This window comes from Mangifera indica, chromosome 1 (genome assembly GCF_011075055.1).
Source record: "Mangifera indica cultivar Alphonso chromosome 1, CATAS_Mindica_2.1, whole genome shotgun sequence".
Taxonomy (NCBI): Eukaryota; Viridiplantae; Streptophyta; class Magnoliopsida; order Sapindales; family Anacardiaceae; genus Mangifera; species Mangifera indica.
The window spans coordinates 23059353-23079123 of record NC_058137.1 but is presented as its reverse complement, the minus strand read 5'-3'; the positions used below and the strand labels follow the sequence as shown (position 1 = coordinate 23079123).

Below are 19771 nucleotides of genomic sequence, written 5' to 3'. Positions count from 1 at the left end.
TAATGGTCTATACTAATACTATAACTTTTTGAAAATTCACTCAAATAAAACTTATATATTTATTCTGGGCCAAAGGACTATTTCCCACCCAAGGTATGTTTTTTTTTCAAATTCCCCCCGTTAACTTTAAAAATCCTATTTAACTACCCATAGACTGTTAAACTTAATTGAGTCCGTTAGTCATATCATTTTTTCCCTAAACCCTAAAAACTGACACTGTCCCCCCAACCCAAGTTTTCAAAAACTTCATTTCCCCCCCTAGGGTTTCCAAACCTTCAGATCTAATTTTTTTTATGACAACCGACGATCTCCAAACACCTACTCTCCCTCTCCGATGACCTCTCCTTCTGGTTGTACACTTCTGACGTTGTATGACCTCTCCTTTTGGACGACGACGACCGTGCAACGTCTTTGATAAAGACATCGTCTTCGTCCGACGACGACCGTGCAACGTCTTTGATGAAGACATCGTCTTCGTCTTGACGAAGACGTGTCGTCTTTGTTGACGACGATGCCCATGAGGGGAAGATGTTGCACGGTCGAAAAGAGAAGACGCCGAGGAGGAAGAGACGTCGCTTGGAGATCGTCAGTCGTTGTCGAAAAATTCAATCGAAAGTTTGAAAACCCTAGGGTTGAAAATGTTGTTTTTGAAAACTTTGGTTGGGAGAAAATTGTTAGTTGTTAGGGTTTGGAGGTAAAAAAAATTAAATTTAAGTTTATTTTTAATATTACAGATAAAATAACAGTTTTATCCTTGAATCCGTCAACCTGACGTTCTTTTTAACAGTCTATGAATAGGTAAATAAATTTTTCAAAGTTAACGGGGAGACTTTACAAAAAAAGCATACCTTAGGTGCGAAATAGTCCTTTGGCCTTTATTCGGTATCATGTTGATTTATATGAGTATTTGTACATCTAATTTTATTAAATTTAATTTATAATATAATGTTATTATCTTATAATATATGAGAACTAATTTTCCATGATCATTAAGTTTAATAGGGTCCACCACCATTGACGATTTGTAGATATCTTCTACAAGTTACCTAAATGCTTCCAATCTTCTATAATTAATATAAAATGGTGTAACGAACAAACTTCTTAAAGGTTTAACGTATTTCAATTTTTTTTTTAATTAATTCTAAATCACAATTGAAATTGGCCCTACATTTTCACTTCACAACTGCTATTTTTTATTAATTCCAAAAATTGACTTTAAGGGTGCGCACGATTTAACTTAATATAGTTTAAAAAATTTTTCAAACCAAACTAAGAAATACGATCTAAAATTTTTTTTCAAAACCACATTGTAGTGTAGGGTGCGAGAATTTAATTTTATATATTAAAAAACATTATTGTGGAGTCCACGTATTTTATATTATCAACTGAAACATCCCACCTAATCTTATTTACAAGCAAAATATTAGTAAGATTGACGTTGAGAGGGTGCCGTGTCATTTACTAATTTGTAGAGCAGTATCTTTCTCAACCACTTTCTTTTGTAGCTATGCATGGCTATCATGAAAATTAATTACATATGACAATAGGGCGAATAATATATATATATATATATATATATATATATATATATATATATATATATATATATATATATATATATATATTTTAAATATATAAATATATATTTATTTGTATTTAAAATGATTAAGTATAATTTGATTGTATCATGATTCATTTCAAAGACTTCAATCAAGTTTCCTATTGAATATAGGGCAATGGTTAATTAAGGGTATAAATAAACAAAAGTTTTAGGGATCAAGTTTTCTTAATGGCCTAAAAATGTTTTCCAAGTTTCCAATTTGAATGATAAACGTGGTGCCCACACGTTATTATTGACATTTTTGTTATCATCACAATATGATTTGTCCACCAATACCAATGTATTAATAATTCAATCATTTTCTTATGTATTAGAACCTTGCCTTTATTTTGGTTGAATCATGCCACTGCATGCTAGGCCATCCTCATTGTTATTCATTAAACCCATGTCTTAGGTTGACTCCAGTTTTATTACTTAATAGACCTTTGGATTGGGTCAATCCAATAAGAGCTTAAGATACAACCTAAAACTTTTAAGGTTGTACCCCCATAAGCCTTTACAAATTAATCAATATGTTTTCATAAATCTACCTACTAAAATTTGAATGATAAACGTGGTGTTCACATGTTATTATTGACCTTTTTGTTATCATCACGATATGATTTGTCTATCAATGCCAATATACTAATAATTCAAAAATTTTTCGTACGTGTTAGAACCTTACCTTCATTTTGGTTGAATCAAGCCACTAAGTCGTGCTAGGTCATCTTCAATGTCGTTCATCGAACTCACGTCTTAGGTTGAGTCTAATTTTATTACTTAATAGACTTTTATATTAGATCAATCCAATAAAGACTTAAAATACAACCTAAAACCCTTAAGATTGTGTTCCTATAAGCCTTTACACATTGATCAATATATTTTCATAAATCAATTTAATAAATTATAATTTTTTAATTTTATATATATAATTTTATTATTAATTTTTAACAAATTGTGTCGACCTAACACAACCCTTTTTTTTTTTTTTTGTACTAGGCTAATGTGAACCGTGCCGAAATGATAGAGGTTTGTGGCCGGACCCTTCTAGCAGGATTAGTCGAATGATAATAATGATAATGAAAAATGCTTTTGATAATTCTAATATTTTGAAAATTCAATTTCCAATTCTGCAACTAAACGTTACCGTCTTCACCAACCCCTTCCACCAAATCCATAATTCATGTTGAAGAATGAGTAGAATAAAAGCTATCACCACTTACGACTGGCATTTCTATTTAGTCAGTGACAAGATTTGTCAATTTCACACCCACCCACTCAACTAATCTTATACCAAAATTACTATTAAATTAATATTTTTTCTTACGAAAAGTCTTTTTGCAATGTGAACATTTCAAGTATAATTGACAGCCTACTAACAACATTACTAAATTTAATTTACAATCTATTTAACCATAAAGTCTTTACCAATATCACTGCTGTGACTTTGAGCTCATTAAACTTAGAGTAGATAGACAGTTGGACTTGCCCACTCATGTGCTTTGAATTCTTAATTGTTTGATGGAAGCATGAAAAAAAAAAAAATCATGTCCCAAGAGATATTATAAAAAAAAAAAAAAAAATTGTAAGTCTAGGATAGTCTAATGTGGAATTTTGACATTCTTTTTTTCTTTAAATAAGGATATAATAAATCTTATAAAATGTGTTTTATAGAAATATGTTACAATGTTTTCAAAATGGTATTTGGATACGAACATGAGGTAAAAAAAGATCGTATGAAATAAATCATCTTAATACAATTAAATGCAATAAACAACAGATAATCACTAATAAACTTTTCAATTTGAAGTCTCAAAAACTTCGCTATTAAGACCAACGGTTAGATGATTTTAATGTCAAAATATAAAATCTTATAGTTGCATGAGACCAATAATCAATATAATGAGGAAACAAAAATGTGAAAAATGTGAGAAGTAAGAAATTAGTCTAATGTGGAAAAATGTAAGGAATTACTAATTTAGTCTAATATGGAAAAATGTGAGAAAATGAGTAAGAATAGAAGAAAGTTAACTATACCACGCAACCAAAGAGGCATGACTTTTGTAGACCATGATGAGATTATAAGTTCTTGGAATATCCTTCATTTTTAAACTAGTTTGGTCTCTATAGCTCAGTAGAAACAAAAATATAAATCAAATTTGATTAGTTATATAAATTCAATTATTCAGAATTTGAAATTTTATTATGACCACTTTGGATGCACACGAAACAAGGAGAAGCAAGAAATTAATGAGAAGGAATTAGCTATTCGAATTCAGTTTCTTCAAAGAAGAAAAGGGTTGGATCACTCTAGATCTAGCAATGGTTTGTCTCCAATCTACCACAAATTAAGAACAAACGTTTGTGTCCTCAATTCAGCACACAAACAATGATGAAAATTTTTGCTTCCATTGCATCATACGAACAAAGACGGAAAATTTTTGTCTCCAATTACCACACATCTAAGGCAAAATTTCTTTATCCTCAATGTTTATGGACAAAATTTCCGTTATGAAATGAGTATCATTTCATGATAAAACTAAATTTCATTCACAATAATCGGCTATTAAAAATGATTTTTTTTTGGCATGTATTACTCTAGTAATGTGGGTTTTTTGATGATTTGGTTTGTTACCCTACTTAATTTTTTAGTACGAAATTTTTAAATTTTATGAGGAGAACACCTTTTCTGAAATGTAATGTAGCGTCTTCTACTACACCAATACCACCAACAATTCAACAATGTAGGGAAAAGAAATTCAATACGAGCAGAGAACATCCAACAATAGATTCTGAAAGGCCAAAGGACTATTTCCCACCCAAAGTACGCGGTTTTCTCAAATTTTCCTCTATTAACTTTAAAAACCTCATTTACCCACCCATGGGCTATTAAAATTAACGGAACCTTAACTTCTAAAAAATTTATCTCATTTTCCCCGCTAAAATTTTAAAAACTAACAATTTTCTCCTAACCCAAGTTTTAAAAAACAACATTTTCCCCCTTAGGGTTTTCAATTTTTCAGAGTTAGTTTTTCGGCATTGTTTCTTCCTCTCCGACGACCTCCAGGCGACGTCTCTTCCTCTTCAACGCGGTCTCCTTCTAGCAATTGCCTTGGGACGAAGACTCTTAATCGACGAGGAGCCATAGAGGAAGAGGCATCGTCTGGAGGTCACCGAAGAGGAAGAAACAATGTCGAAAAACTAACTCTGAAAAATTGAAAACTCTAGAGGAAAAATACTATTTTTTAAAACTTAAGTTGAGAGAAATTATTAGTTTTTAGGGTTTAGGGGAAAAAATAAAATCAAATTTAAGTTTATTTTTAATAATACAGATAAAATGATGATTTTATCCTTAAAACCGTTAATTTTAATCGATCACAGATGAATAAATGAGTTTTTAAAATTAACAAGGGAAAACTTGCGAAAACAACGTACCTTGGGTGGAAAATAGTCCTTTGGCCAATCTGAAACATCCAAAAATAACAACTGCTTTTACATATTGTCATAATAGTAGAACCTATAATATCCAATACTCTTATGGCAATTCGTAAAAGCGGTTATTATTTTGGTACTAGTTCTTGAAAAGCTCCAAACAGTGTTCTTGATCCAAGTTTCTGCTCCAAAACTTTTTGTAATATTCTGGATACGTGAAATCTCTATAAACGGATCCACAGGCATCATCCCCAATGAGCGATTTTGGAGCACTGATAATTGCATCATCACTTGGGCATAAAAACGAAGCCACCGACATCCTTGCCTTTTCAGCATTCACAATGGCACGATGCCATACGCTCTTGTATCTCCCATTACTTAGCGCCTGCATTCATAATTAAATCCACCATTGACGATTTATGATAAATCAAAGTTTAACTATTTTCTATGTTATGTGTAAGTTGAAATAAATATAGCACCTGAAATTGATCACCAATATTAATGACAAAAGCATTTGGGTAGGGTTTAACAGCAACCCATTTACCGTCTTTGAGAACTTGAAGGCCAGCGACTTGCAGATCTTGAAGTAAAATGGTGAGAGCATTTGGGTCAGTGTGGCCTGGTAGTCCATAAGTCAGCTCTGGCTCTGGACATGGTGGGTAAAAGTTCAAAGCCATGTGCTGTCCTTGTTCACCCAACATTTGTTTTATGTGTTCTTTTTCTAAACCTAAGCTCTCTGATATTAGCTCCTCCAATCTGAATCCAAGTTCTCGAACTTCTATACAGTAATTGCTTACAAATTCCCTAACAGTTAATGCAACACAATTTACCCTCAGAAACCGATTAAATTAACTAACTAAAACTTAAAAATTAAAAAAAAAATGCCAGACATGAGAAGTTGATTCAGTGACTTATTTATAAACCCAAATAGTATATTGCTTAAGTTTAAGCCAGTGGTCATTCATGAGGTTGGTTAAGGTATTGTAAGGGTAAGGCACAGTGGTTGTACCAATTTGTTGAATTGAATAAAATCCCCAGTTTTTTAATTTTCTATTTTACATTTAGTATCAGACCTCCTCTGAGTTGCGTCAATGGCGAATTTTTCAGTGTTTTCCAGTTCACTGAATACACTTGGCAAAAGCTGTAATTCTTCACCTGCAGAGAATCTGGCAATCTTAGGATTTGGAAACTGACAGTGAACAATTATCAATACTGGAGATCTTGGGCGCTCTCTTCAATTAGTGCTTATGAGTTGAAAGAGCATCTAACAAGTTTAGTTCCATGTCCTCCATTTATTTTGCTTAATACTGATACAGGTGTGAAGCCAATTAAGTAATCAGATCCTTAATACTCTTTATGGAAACATTGTGATAAATTTCTGATGTGTTGGTTGTCAGTGTCGATTTCTGAGTCAATGTTCTGTCATGTGACTAAATGTACTATTCAGTAAATATATGGTTTTCACGATAGAATTATTTTGTGATCGAGTCAAAAATTCGGGTTATGTGGTTAAAAACACTTGCGAATCAAGAAGAAAAGATCATTGAGTATTTGTGAATATATAGGGACAATGAAAGTTCTTGAATACTAATGGATATTTTGTTTCTAAAGAATTGATTAATCACATATTAGTTGGTTGTAGTCCAAAATTTGACCAATCTATAGTTCACATTTCCTCCAGGATTGATTCCGCAACTGAAACTATCAGCTTAGTTGAAGCCAAGTTCATTTTTCAAAGGTATGAACTAAGGCTAAGTTAGAATTCACTGTGTTCTTTTGATATGATTGGAGGAACAACTAATGTAGTTACTCATGGTAGATCTATTCTATCAAGAAACTGGATAGAAAGCCTTGGTAATCATAATCAGGTGAATTTGTTTTATGTGCAGTGTAGTGGCATTATAAGTATAGCCCTGGGAATAATTCTACTGAATCACAACAATGTTCGAAGGAAAAAGGTAGAGGAAAAAATTAGGGTAAAGTAATCTAATCTGCCAGGTTTGTTGGAAAAGTGGGCATATGTTGCTTTGAAGTGTCATCATCGATTTGATATTACCTTCATGGGTAATCCACAAACTGAACAAGTCCATAATGAAGAGGCAGAAGATTGTGACAGCAAACTATAACCCTGCCAAACATAATCTTTCCAACACTGAAACTTATACATTGTAGTCACAAAAACAAAGTGACTAGCAATTCATCAAAACCTATTGAAACTCATATGTCTTCTGCCCAGTTGGTATACTCACCCCAAAACAAAGCTTCTACAACAAATACACCTGGGTCAGACCAACTTAATCTCACCAATATTTCAGCCAACACCTTTATTGCTACTCCTACAACAGTTTATATGGACTCTAGGGCTACCAATCATGTCACCTTTGAGCTGGATCATATTTCGATCAGGACAGACTACACAGGAAAGCAACAACTCCAAGTTGAAAATTGGGAACTATTGAACATCTCCCATACAGGTTCCTCTAACATTTATACCCTCCTCCCTAATAAATTCCTATCCTTAACATAATATTCTTCATGTTCCTAGGATTACTAAAAATCTTATTAGTGTCTCCAAACTTGCAAAAGATAATAATACAATTGTTGAATTCTTTGCTGATTATTGTTTGGTGAAGGATAAGGATACAAAGGTTGTTGTTCTTCCAGGATTGTTGAAGGATGGGTTGTATTAGGTTTCTAATCAACTGTTTGTGTCTAGAATTGTCTCAGATGGTGGTATACACAATGTTTTTAATAATTCTCTCTGAGGACAAGTTAATTGTGCTATTCAATCTAGTTTTTTCAAGTAGAATATTGTGTTTTTGCTTAATAAAACATATCCTTGAATATGGCACAAAAGACTAGGTCATCCTTGTGTAAAATCTCTAAAAGTTGTATTTCAAGACATGAAATTGACACTGCTAGTTTAGATAAAATTCCTTTCTGTGTGGATTGTCGTATGGAAAAAACCAACAACATCATTTTCCTGTTTCTGTTACTAATACTACTGCACCTTTAGAACTTGTACATACTAATGTTTGAGGTTCTGTTACAGTTCTTTCTCATGAATGTTATAGATATTTAATGCACTTTGTAGATAATCTTTCAAGGTTCACCTGGCTATATCTTCTAAAAACTAAGTCTGAAGTGAAAAATATTTTTGAGCAAGTTCGTAAGTTGGCAAAAAAATAGTTTGATAGAAAAATCAAAACAATTCATATCGATCGGGGAGGTAAATATAGGTGTCTAACATATTATTTTAAAAAACATAATGTTTCTTTCAGACATCTTATTCCTCATACTCATCAACATAACGAAAAAGTTAAAAGAAAACATAGACACATAATTGAATTTGGTTCGGTACTTCTATTTCAAGTAGGAATGACCTTGTCTTATTGATGGTTTGCCTTTCAAATTTTAGTATTCTTAATAAATAGGCTTCCCTCACCTGTTCTAGGAAAAAGTCATCTTTTAAAACATTTTTCCATTATTCACCTAACTACAATATGCTCAAGGCATTTGGTTGTGCTTGTTATCCCTTTCTGAGATCATATAATGGGCACAAGTTCAATTTTCATACCTAAAATGCGTCTTTGAAGGAAATCATCAAGTATATAAGGGGTTTGTATGTCTTAGCTCACCAGTATTATCTTCATTGTTGCAAACATTGATGAACTAGATTTTCCAAAGTAATTCCACTTTTGTTCAAAATCCTTCACATAAGACAACCTTTTTTTACCTTGACTCTAAATGCACAAAAAACTGTTTTTTTTTACCAATCTTATCTCCAAGTCAGACTACCCATATTTCGACTAATACAGATGTTCATATAAACCTCACTTGATACAGGTCCTGAAAGTAGCCTTCAACACTAGAGAAATTAGCAGTTCAAACACACTTTGTTCAGTAGCATTTTGTAGTGTTCCTCTTGAAACAAAACTAGTTTTTCTTTAGGACCAACACGTGTTAGAAGTCATTTAATTAAAAAAAAAAAAAGACTAGGTCATTAGTTTCTGCCTCTGTTGCTCAACATATTGTGGGACATAAATGGGTGTTTAAAAAGAAGCTTAACACACATGGATCATTGCACAAATTAAAAGCCAAACTAGTTTCTAAGGATTTTCAACAAACCCAGGTATGGATTACTTAGAAGCCTCTAGTCCAATAATCAAATCAGAAACTATCTAAGTGATTTTGTCACTGTTATCACTTATAGCTGAAAAACTCATCAAATAGATGCAAATAATGTCTTCCTCATGGTGATTTGCAAGACGAGGTATATGTCTCACCCACAAGATTCTATTAATCATACTAAGCCTACTTATGTTTGCGAATTGCATAAGACACTCAATGGCCTAAAACAAGGTCCTAAAGTTTGGTATGCTAAGATGAAATAAACTCTTTTGTATAGAGGGTTTGTTAATTCTATAACCGACACAAGCTTGTTTTTCTCACATAATAAACATTTCTCAACATACATTTTAGTATACATTTTGGCCCTTTCTTCCATTGAATCAGAATATAGAGTAATTACTCAAACTATCACAAAAATTGTTCGGTTTAAGTTCCTGATTCAAGACTTACACGTTTCTATTTTGGGAAATGAAGCAATTTGGTGTGATAATCAAAGCGCTACAACTTTAGCTTCTAATGCAGATTTTCATGACAAGACTAAGCATATTGAAACAGATATACATTATACGTGGGAGAGCAAATGGCCTAAAAAACTGTCAATACAGTTTGTTCCTAGTTTGCTTGATATAATAGATGTTTCAACTAAGTCTTTCGCTATCTCCTAATTTTCTCAATTAAGGACCAAACTCAAGGTCCTAGATGCTTTTGATTGCATAGTTTGTGATGATCCAGGAGAACAAACTGATAGTTCTGGTTGATTAGCTGGTAATATTGGTTTGTCTCTATTGCCACAAGTATTTTTTATACCATGTGAAAGCAGTGTGAATAGTAATATTAGTAATAAAAATGCTAATATACTAGTGTTATGATTTGTCCGCAGTTTAGTAAAAGTTGTGGTGAATTGCATTTTGTGGAAGAGTTTAGGGTAATGTGGAGTCTATGGAAATATCAGTGATGATGATCTAGTGTTGTATTCTCTTTGTTGGTGTTATGTTCTACTTGTAGGGGAGGAAGTTGAGAATAAAGTTTGATGGATGGACAAAGGGAATATAATATCAACACTGTGTGCATTTTGAGTATCGACAAAACGCGTCGTTTCATTAACATTGTTTTTCATCAACGTTACTTCCAACCCTGATAAAACAAAGGCCAAACGACTATTTCCCACCCAAGGTATGCTGTAATGACAAGTTTCCCCCCTTTAACTATGGAAATACCAAATACCCACCCATGGCCAGTTAAAAGTAACGGGGTTAAGGGTAAAATTGTCATTTTCTCTATAATATTAAAAAATAAACTAAAATATAATTTCCTTTTGCCCCCCTAAAGTTTGAAAACAAAAATTTCCCCCCAGCCTAAGTTTAAGAAAATGGCAGTTTCACCCTAGGGTTTGGTTTTGAAATCTCCGGCGACCTCTCCGGCTCCGTTGCCGACGGCTTCTCCCTCCCGAAGAATCCTCTCCTTCCGGTGATCGGTTTCCTCCCATTTGGAGGCCCGATCGTCGCCGAAAAGCGGTGGGAGACGAAGAACTTCGTCTTCCCCGACGAAGTTCTTCGTCTCCCACCGCTTTTCGGCGACGATCGGGCCTCCAAATGGGAGGAAACCGATCACCGGAAGGAGAGGATTCTTCGGGAGGGAGAAGCCGTCGGCAACGGAGCCGGAGAGGTCGCGGAGATTTCAAAACCAAACCCTAGGGTGAAACTGCCATTTTCTTAAACTTAGGCTGGGGGAAAATTTTTGTTTTCAAACTTTAGGGGGGCAAAAGGAGATAAAATTTTTAGGCGTTAGGGTTCTGTTAAATTTAACTGGCCATGGGTGGGTGTTTGGTATTTCCATAGTTAAAGGGGGGAAACTTGTCATTACAGCATACCTTGGGTGGGAAATAGTCGTTTGGCCTAAAACAAAATTCGTGTAGCTAATATCTCTTCTTCTCAAGAAAGTTTTCTCGTCAACATCCCTAATTTTCCAGTTTTCTATTTTTGATTTCTTGTTCTTTCAATATTTAATTTGATAGTGCAATTTTTCTCTTCATCTGATATTAAAATTTTAATTTACTTGAAAAAATTAAAAAACCTTACATATTAAAACTTTTTTAAACTAAAAAAACATTTCACAGAAATAAATAAGGCAGAATTTTTTTGTAAAGCATTAGTGGATGTACATAAACATTATTTTAATTTTATAAAAGTCAAAAATAGAATAAAAACATATTAAAATATTTTTTAAGAAAAAATCTCGCACACAAAGCCCGATACAGATTAGGGAAAGCCAGTCAAGGTGCAAAGAATGAAGGCAGGAACAGTAAAACCAAAGTGAAGAGATAAAAAATGAAAAGCTTTTCACCGTAAGAAAAAAATCACATAATTTTTCAAATATTAAATTGAAAGGTTAAAAAATTTTTAATTATGATTTATTAGTTTATTATTTGAGCCAAGCATCTCCAATTTATTTGCGTTTACAACTACCGTAACATGATTCGAAATATTTTATTACACCATTAAAAAAAGATAAGATGTGAGGCAGTGATTAAATAGAGTCAATGGGTAGAAGAGGAGGAAGCAAATAAATATCGCACTGAATGTAGATTTAAATAACATAAATTAAATTGAAATAATAAATTAAAAAAATACATTATTTATAGCTATTCATTAAAAAATTATTTAATTGAAAGTATCTTCTAAGAAATAATAAACATGTAGAACAAAAACAAATGTTATCGCATGTTTTGACTAAAATTAGAGTATTATATACGAAATTGAAATCAATTATAGATTTGAATATTTCCTTTCCCAATTTATCTTTTTTGCAATTTTTTATATTATTAGATTTTAATATTATGATATAGCAAAACATTCAAAAAGTAATTGCGAAAGTTATAATATAAAAAGTAAAAAAAAAAAAAATTATTTTGACACGGTCTATTTCAACCTAATACAAAAAAATCAACTTTACATTATTATTAGATCATATCTCAAGTGATGAGATAAGACTTACAAACAAACCTAATATTATTGAGAATTTCTTTAAATTTTTTTTTATGTCCAACCTATCAGTGTGATTCACTTCTATAATGAATTAAAAATAATAAAGAAAATTAAGTTTACGTAATTAAAAAAAATTCTATAATGAGTTAAAAACAATAAGAAAATGAAGTTTACGTAATTAAAAAAATTATTTAACCAGTTGACCTTAAATCATACTATGACCTTTCAAGTTTTTGTTGGATAACCTAACATGTGGATCTAGTGAACTGTGTGAAAAAAAGCTCTGATCCAAGCCACTGCTGCCCCCAATTTTATAATTAATTAAGTATAATTCTAACTCTATCTCCGATTAAAATAAAGAAATTAGCAAAATTATTTTAAATAAAATATGAAGAAAAATAATTTTAAGCAAAAGGGTGGTGTAGGGTGGGGTGGGGTGGGGTGGGGTGGCGCCGAGAAGATTGAAAATTAATGATCAATGAATGGGTGGATGAGGAATGTGATGACTCTAAAAGGGAAATGAAAGCGAAGTGTACGTACAACCTTACACCACTGGATTAGAGTAACATACATTTTAGGATGATGATGCAGACGTGGCTCCATGAAAGCTAATTAAATTTAAAAAGTTTCGTGCAATTTGGTGCCATTGACCATTTCACACGCTACAATCTGCTTACGTAAACACGCTTTCAGGCCATGATGTCACCCCCAGCACATCCCATTAAGTGCCCTTTTACATAAGGTGGGGGCATTATGTTTTTGTTTGTACGTCCGAATAGTTTCATTTCAGCTTTTACTCCATCAATGCATCGTCACCGTTGGATTATTTTCCAAAAAAAAAAAAGACAGCTCATTAGATATTTTCTATTTTAAATGACCCCCCACTCATATCGATGATGAATATCTTTTGGGTCCCGCCACGTGTATAAATTAATACTCTTCATCAATTTCTTTTATCCACCAATCAAATTTTTCATAAGTCAAGCCCGTACATTAATATGTCTTTACAAACGAAGAAAGGAGTTAGTGACCATTACTCTCTGCGTAAATGATACGGTTATTATATAATTATATAATAATATATTATTTATATATAAATATATATTAAAAATTTATATTCATCAATTTCACTGACATACACCACCCATGATTTTATTAAATTTCTTTTAATTTATGAAAAAATATTTGAGAAAATCATTTTTGCATCTATGTCGGTACATCCATCTGATTTCGGGATTCATTGTATCTTAATTATAAGAATGTCTCAACCAACTATTGATTGTGTTGGACTCATCTTTTTTGGCTTTTAATGTGATTGAAAGGTCCATTTCAGTGGCTTCTGAGATTTTTTTAAGTGTAAAAACATCACTAATTATGTTTTTCTGTTTATTTATAGGATTTTTCTATTCATAAATTGTTTAATGATTTTTTTTTTTTTTAAAGAGGTATCTAATAGTTTAAAAAATCACAAGGACACCAAGACGACCATTTTTTAGTGACTTGAATCAGATTAACCCCTCTCATTTAGACTAGACGTTTTTTTATCATTTAATTAAATTGTAAGTGAGACTTTTAATTAAAAGAAGATTGTATTAGCTTGGTATTCAATATAAGTTTTTTCTTTTTTAAACAAAATATGCAAAAAAAAAAAAAAAAAAAATCCAACAAAATTATAGAACAGGTTGCAAATAATCTTAATTTACCACACTTTTGGTATTTTACAATGGCCAAAGGACTTATTCCCACCTAAATATTAGTATTTTTTTAAAATATTTTTACCTATTAAATTTAAAAAAATATAAACATTTACTTAACTGTTAATTTTTAAAGTTAATATTATAAGTAAAATTATTATTTAATAAAAATATTTTAAAAAATTAAAAATTTAATCATATTTCTTCTTTGGGGTTTCGATGACAACTCTCCTACGATAATCTCATCTCTAATCGACGACAATATCTCTCAAACTAAGATAGCAAGGAAATGATTGAGAAAAATTAAAAGAAATCATTAGAGAGTTTTCAAACCTTAGGTGTGAATGCGAGGAAAATTGTTATTTTATAAATATAAAAAAAAATATGATTAAATTTTTAATTTTTTAAGTTTTTTATTAAATAATAATTTTATTTTTTATATTAATTCTAAAAATTACGATATGATTGAGTATTTATTTCTTTTTAAATAATAAATAAAAACTTGAAAAAATATTTATTTTTGGGTGGGAACAAGTCCTTCCGCCTTTTACAATTTTGCCTCAAGCTTTCCCACGATAGAATCCATTTCAAAGAAAATTATTATGGTCACATCATGCCTCCTCTTTTCCTCGGTTAGACGCTAACCCAAATCCAAACCTCATTTTAAAATTATAATTTTATTTAGTTTTCAACAATTTCGCTATCCTTTCTCCTAGATTAACCCTAACCTAAAAACAAACCTAACTCAAATCCCAAACTTAACCCTAACTTTAATTCTAACTCCCTTTCTCATTGTTAAGTTCTCAAATAAAACCTAACCCTGATTCAAACCTTAAACCTAATCTTAACACTAGCCATGACTTCAATTATAATTACTTCTTTAACAAGAAAAGAACTGGCGTTTGTCTTGGTAAAAGATGCACAATGAAAAACTTGGGTAAATATACACATTCAAGTATAAACGATAAGAGTAGATTTCGAAACTTAGGGGAGCTAAAAGATATGGTGAAACTACTGCCTGCAAGGGTAGAGTTGTTTAAAATTTGTAGATCCCGGTGAAATATAAAAAGACCAAACACAAACAACGCAATTCGTGAATGCAGCGGCCCAAGACTTAAAGAATATTAATGACCTCGTGGCTAGCCCCACGACGCCAAATTAGCCAGAAAGACAGGGCAAATTGGCAGTACCGAGAATCTATTCCCTTTAATGATGTCACCTTGCTCACGTAACATTATTTATGGTCTCCATAAAAAAAGAAAAACCCCCTTAAACATCCCTTAGCTAGTACTTATAGTTTGTCCGTGCTTTGTACTTGGTGGGTGTAGAATAAAAGCTAAAGCAAAAGTTTTTGGACAATTTTAAAGAGCATAAGAAAAAAGAATAATGGTTAGATTAGTGAGAAATAATTAAAAATAAAATTTTTTTTTTAAATATTTAATATTATAGATTGACACTTTTCTGTTGTTCTGATACGGTAAAGAATATGACAGTTTATAATATTAAAAACAACAAAAACCTTTATTACGTATATAAAAAATATTTTAAATATTTATAAAAATATTAATTTAACTATTAATAATGATATATCATTATATAATTAAATATTATATTATTATTAATTTAAAATAATTTATTAATTATTAAATAATATATAATTATTAATATCCAAAAATATCCCACAACATAAGTGATATAAGTTTATAAAAAAAAAAAATTATTTCCCTGATTTAGGTTTATTTGATAATAATATAAATTAAATTATTTATAATTACTTAGAATATAAATATGAAGTTTTTAGTAATTTTAATATTTATTAAATTAGTTTGATAAACAAGCCACGTGATACTGTAAGCAGGACATGTGAATGTAATATGTTGGACTGCGAGAGAAAGGGGAAGAAAGACCTACTTGAAGTATGAAGGATTTGCAGGCCATTCAGGAACATACTTTTGGAGAGGATAACAATGGAGTCTTAGGTAATCTCTCCAGTTGTGTACTTTCTCTTTGTTCACATTGAAACTCGTTGAAAGTCTCACCGTCTTTGATGGATCTTCCGAATACAGCTTCAGCTTCTCTTCAATTGGAAGCTCAAAGAATTCATGCGCTACTTCTAATATTTTCTCAATTGTTTCTAATCTCACTCCATGATTGATAACCTAAATATATATATATTCCGTCATAAGATAAAAATTAGGAAAAATTATATTAGAAAACATAATCTGAGATTAAAAACCTGGAAGAAGCCATAAGACACGCAAGCTTCCGCAATTTGTCGAACAAGGAAGCCTCTATCTTCACAACTCAAGTCAATAATCGGAACGTTTTCGCATTCGGAAACCTCCGACAGTCGTGGTCGCTCCGATTCCGGTCTGATGTAACTTTCCGGCAAGTTTGAGTAGCGAACTCCGGAAGATAGAACTTTGGTATCCATTTTAGATTTCACAGCCTAAAACAAGAGATGTGCGCTTACTCAGAACTAAAACTGTATATATAGGCAGGAACGGAAGTTTCAAACTTGGGGTTTATTCTATCAGTAAAAAAATCACCAATAAGGCGAGGACATTTGTTCGATTGTAATTGGTACCTAAAAACATGTAGCTCTACATTAGAACTACAAGGAATGAACCACATGCTGTGGATGAGATTGAAGATAGTATACATATGGCTCTTTCCAAAGCAAGATAGCCATTTCAATGACTGTTTGATCCATCCATTTGATGTAATTAAGATTGATTGGAGATGGTTATTCAATAATAAAATAGAAAGTATTCAATGTGAACTTGAATAAATGATAAATACTGAAATAAAATTTAAGTTTTGAGACTTAATAATTAGATTGGAATGTATGTATGTTTCAAGTTAAAGAAAATGGACGTTCTCTTCAGAATCATAACCCTTTAATGGAATAGACATTTTTTATCCAAAATTTTGAATAAAATAATAAAAATTTAAAATAACGATCTTATTCTATTTAGAGTAATAAAAAATTGAAGCATTGGAAGAGGCATTCCAAATTCTTTGAATGGGCTATTTTTTAATAGAATTACTTGAGATTTTGTGAATGAGGTTGATGGAACAAGCTTGTTCTTTGGTTATTTTCCTTATTTTTACCATGTTTTATTCATGGAATAGGCGTTTTAAGCAAATATGATGTGTGGTATTCTTATTTTTATCATGACACAATAAATTATATTTTAATTATTAAATAATTATTTAATCATTCACCGAATTTAAAAAGATGATTAAAAGGTAAAAGTTATGGATTTTTAAAAGTCAAAAGGTGCGTGCATATTTAAGCTAAAGGACATCTTTATAACATAAAGTCGTAATTATTTAAACCAATAAAAAATAAATAGTATCTATTTTTAACCAACGCAATTGTTGTTAGTGTCTCATCACAAACCAAAATCTGTCTTCTCATTTTCTATTTAAGCCTGAAAAACAAAGTATTAAATGGTAATTACATGAACATCATCTTAAAATTATCAAAATGCGCTTCATATTACAAAATGCGGAATCAATACACAAAGTGTCATTAACATAAAAACATAAAACAATGTGTGTTTGCAAATATATATATATATATATATACACACACACACATACACACATATGTTAAACATAAAATCTTTTTAGAGTCCTCCCAGGCCTGGATCTACTCTTATTCGCACTCAATTGTCGAATAATCTCTTATTTATAAAAATCAAAAGAGTGCGTGGTAAAATATTAAATAAGTAAGAGTATTTATCTTACAATCAATCATATTTTATTTTTTTCTCTTTTTCAAACTATTTCACTTTCCTACTCTTAATTTCTCTCGTCATCTAAGATTCATCTAATTGGAGTAGGTATTTTAGAGTCAATCACTTTGATAATATAAATCTATAAAAAAGTCATGTTTGAAGTGACAACTAACCAATAAAATTTTTTTAAAAAAAAGTTTGTATAGTGAACAATATTTTTCTTTAAGCTTTTTGTTAATTTTAATGAAAACAATATTTTGTTACAAACAGTATGTAAAATATTAATTTATTGCACCACACACACTCACCCTCCCACCCACACGTAATCGTTGAATAATCTCTTATTTACAAAAATCAAAAGGGTGTGTGATAAAACACTGAATAAGTAAGAATATTTATCCTACAATCAATCAAATTTCATTTTTCCTCTTTTTCAAACTATCACACGTTCCTACTCTTCATATCTCTCGACATCTAAGATTCATATAGTTGGAGTGGGTATTTTAAAGTCAATCACTTTGATGATATAAATTTATGAAAAGTCATGTTTGAAATGACATCTAACCAATAATGTTTAAAAAGAAAAAGTTTGTATAGTGAACAATATTTTCCTTTAAGCTTTTTTGTTAAATTTAATGAAAACAATATTCTATCACAAACACTATGTAAAATATTAATCTACCATGTCACACACACCCACCCACCTACACGCAACTCTCGAATATTCTCTTATTTACAAAAATTCAAAAGGTGCATAATAAAACATTGAATAAGTAAAAGTATTTATCATACAATCAATTGGAGTTCATTTTCCCTCTTTTTCAAACTATCTCACATTTCTACTCTTAATATTTCTCGTCACCTAAGATTCAACTAGTTGGAGTAGGTATTTTAGAGTCACTCACTTTGATTATGTAAATTTATAAAAACTCATATTTGAAGTGACAACTAGCCGATAAAATTAAAAAGTTTGTTTAGTGAACAATATTTTCCTTTAAGTTTTTTTTGTTAAATTTAATGAAAACAATATTCTGCCACAAACAATAGATAAACTATTAATTTGTCGTGCCACACACACCCACCCACCTGCACACAACTCTCTAATAATCTCTTATTTACAAAAATCAAAAGGATACATGATAAAACATTGAATAAGTAAGAATATTTATCTTATAATCAATCAAATTTCATTTTTCCTCTTTTTCAAACTATCTCACGTTTCTACTCATAATATTTCTCATCATCTAAGATTCATCTAGTTGGAGTAGGTATCTTAGAGTCAATCACTTTAACGATATAAATATATAAAAAGTCATGTTTGAAGTGACAACTAACCAATAAAATTTTTTTAAAAAAATTTGTAACTATATTTTCCGTTAAACTTTTTGTTAAATTTAATAAAAACAATATCTTGTCCCAAACAATATGTAAAATATTAATTTACTGCACCACACACACCCACCCACCCACCTGCACACACCTTTCTAATAATCTCTTATTTACAAAAATCAAAAGGACATATGATAAAACACTGAATAAGTAAGAATGTTTATCTTATAATCAATCAAATTTCATTTTTCCTCTTTTTCAAACTATCTTACGTTTCTACTCATAATATCTCTCATAATCTAAGATTCATCTAGTTGAAGTAGGTATCTTAGAGTCAATCACTTTAATGATATAAATCTATAAAAAGTAATGTTTGAAGTGACAACTAACCAATATAATTTTTTTTAAAAAGTTTGTATAGTGAACAATATTTTTCGTTAAGTTTTTTGTTAAATTTAATGAAAACAATATCTTGTCACAAACAATATGTAAAATATTAATTTACTGCACCATACACACCCACCCACCCACCCACCTGCATACAACTCTCTAATAATCTCTTATTTACAAAAATCAAAAGGACATATGATAAAACACATAATAAGTAAGAATATTTATCTTATAATCAATCAAATTTCATTTTTTCTCTTTTTCAAACTATCTTACATTTCTATTCATAATATCTCTCATTATCTAAGATTCATCTAGTTGGAATAGGTATTTTAGGGTCAATCATTTTGACGATATAAATTTATAAAAAGTCATGTTTGAAGTGATAACTAACCAATAAAATAAAAATAAAAATTGTATAATGAACAATATTTTCCTTTAAGTTTTTTGTTAAATTTAATGAAA

The 19771-nt window shown here is 30.8% G+C and overlaps 1 protein-coding gene across 1 annotated transcript; it reads right to left on the bottom strand.

The window, feature by feature from the left end:
* Positions 1–4629: 4629 nt before the first annotated feature.
* On the bottom strand, positions 4630–16328 carry LOC123210577 (protein DOWNY MILDEW RESISTANCE 6). Its single transcript, XM_044629024.1, has 4 exons — positions 16078–16328; positions 15753–16000; positions 5512–5836; positions 4630–5417 (listed from the first exon to the last, which is right to left on the bottom strand). Exons 1-4 carry the CDS (start codon positions 16273–16275, stop codon positions 5172–5174), a joined length of 1017 nt encoding a protein of 338 aa, XP_044484959.1. The 5' UTR covers positions 16276–16328; the 3' UTR covers positions 4630–5171.
* Positions 16329–19771: the final 3443 nt, after the last annotated feature.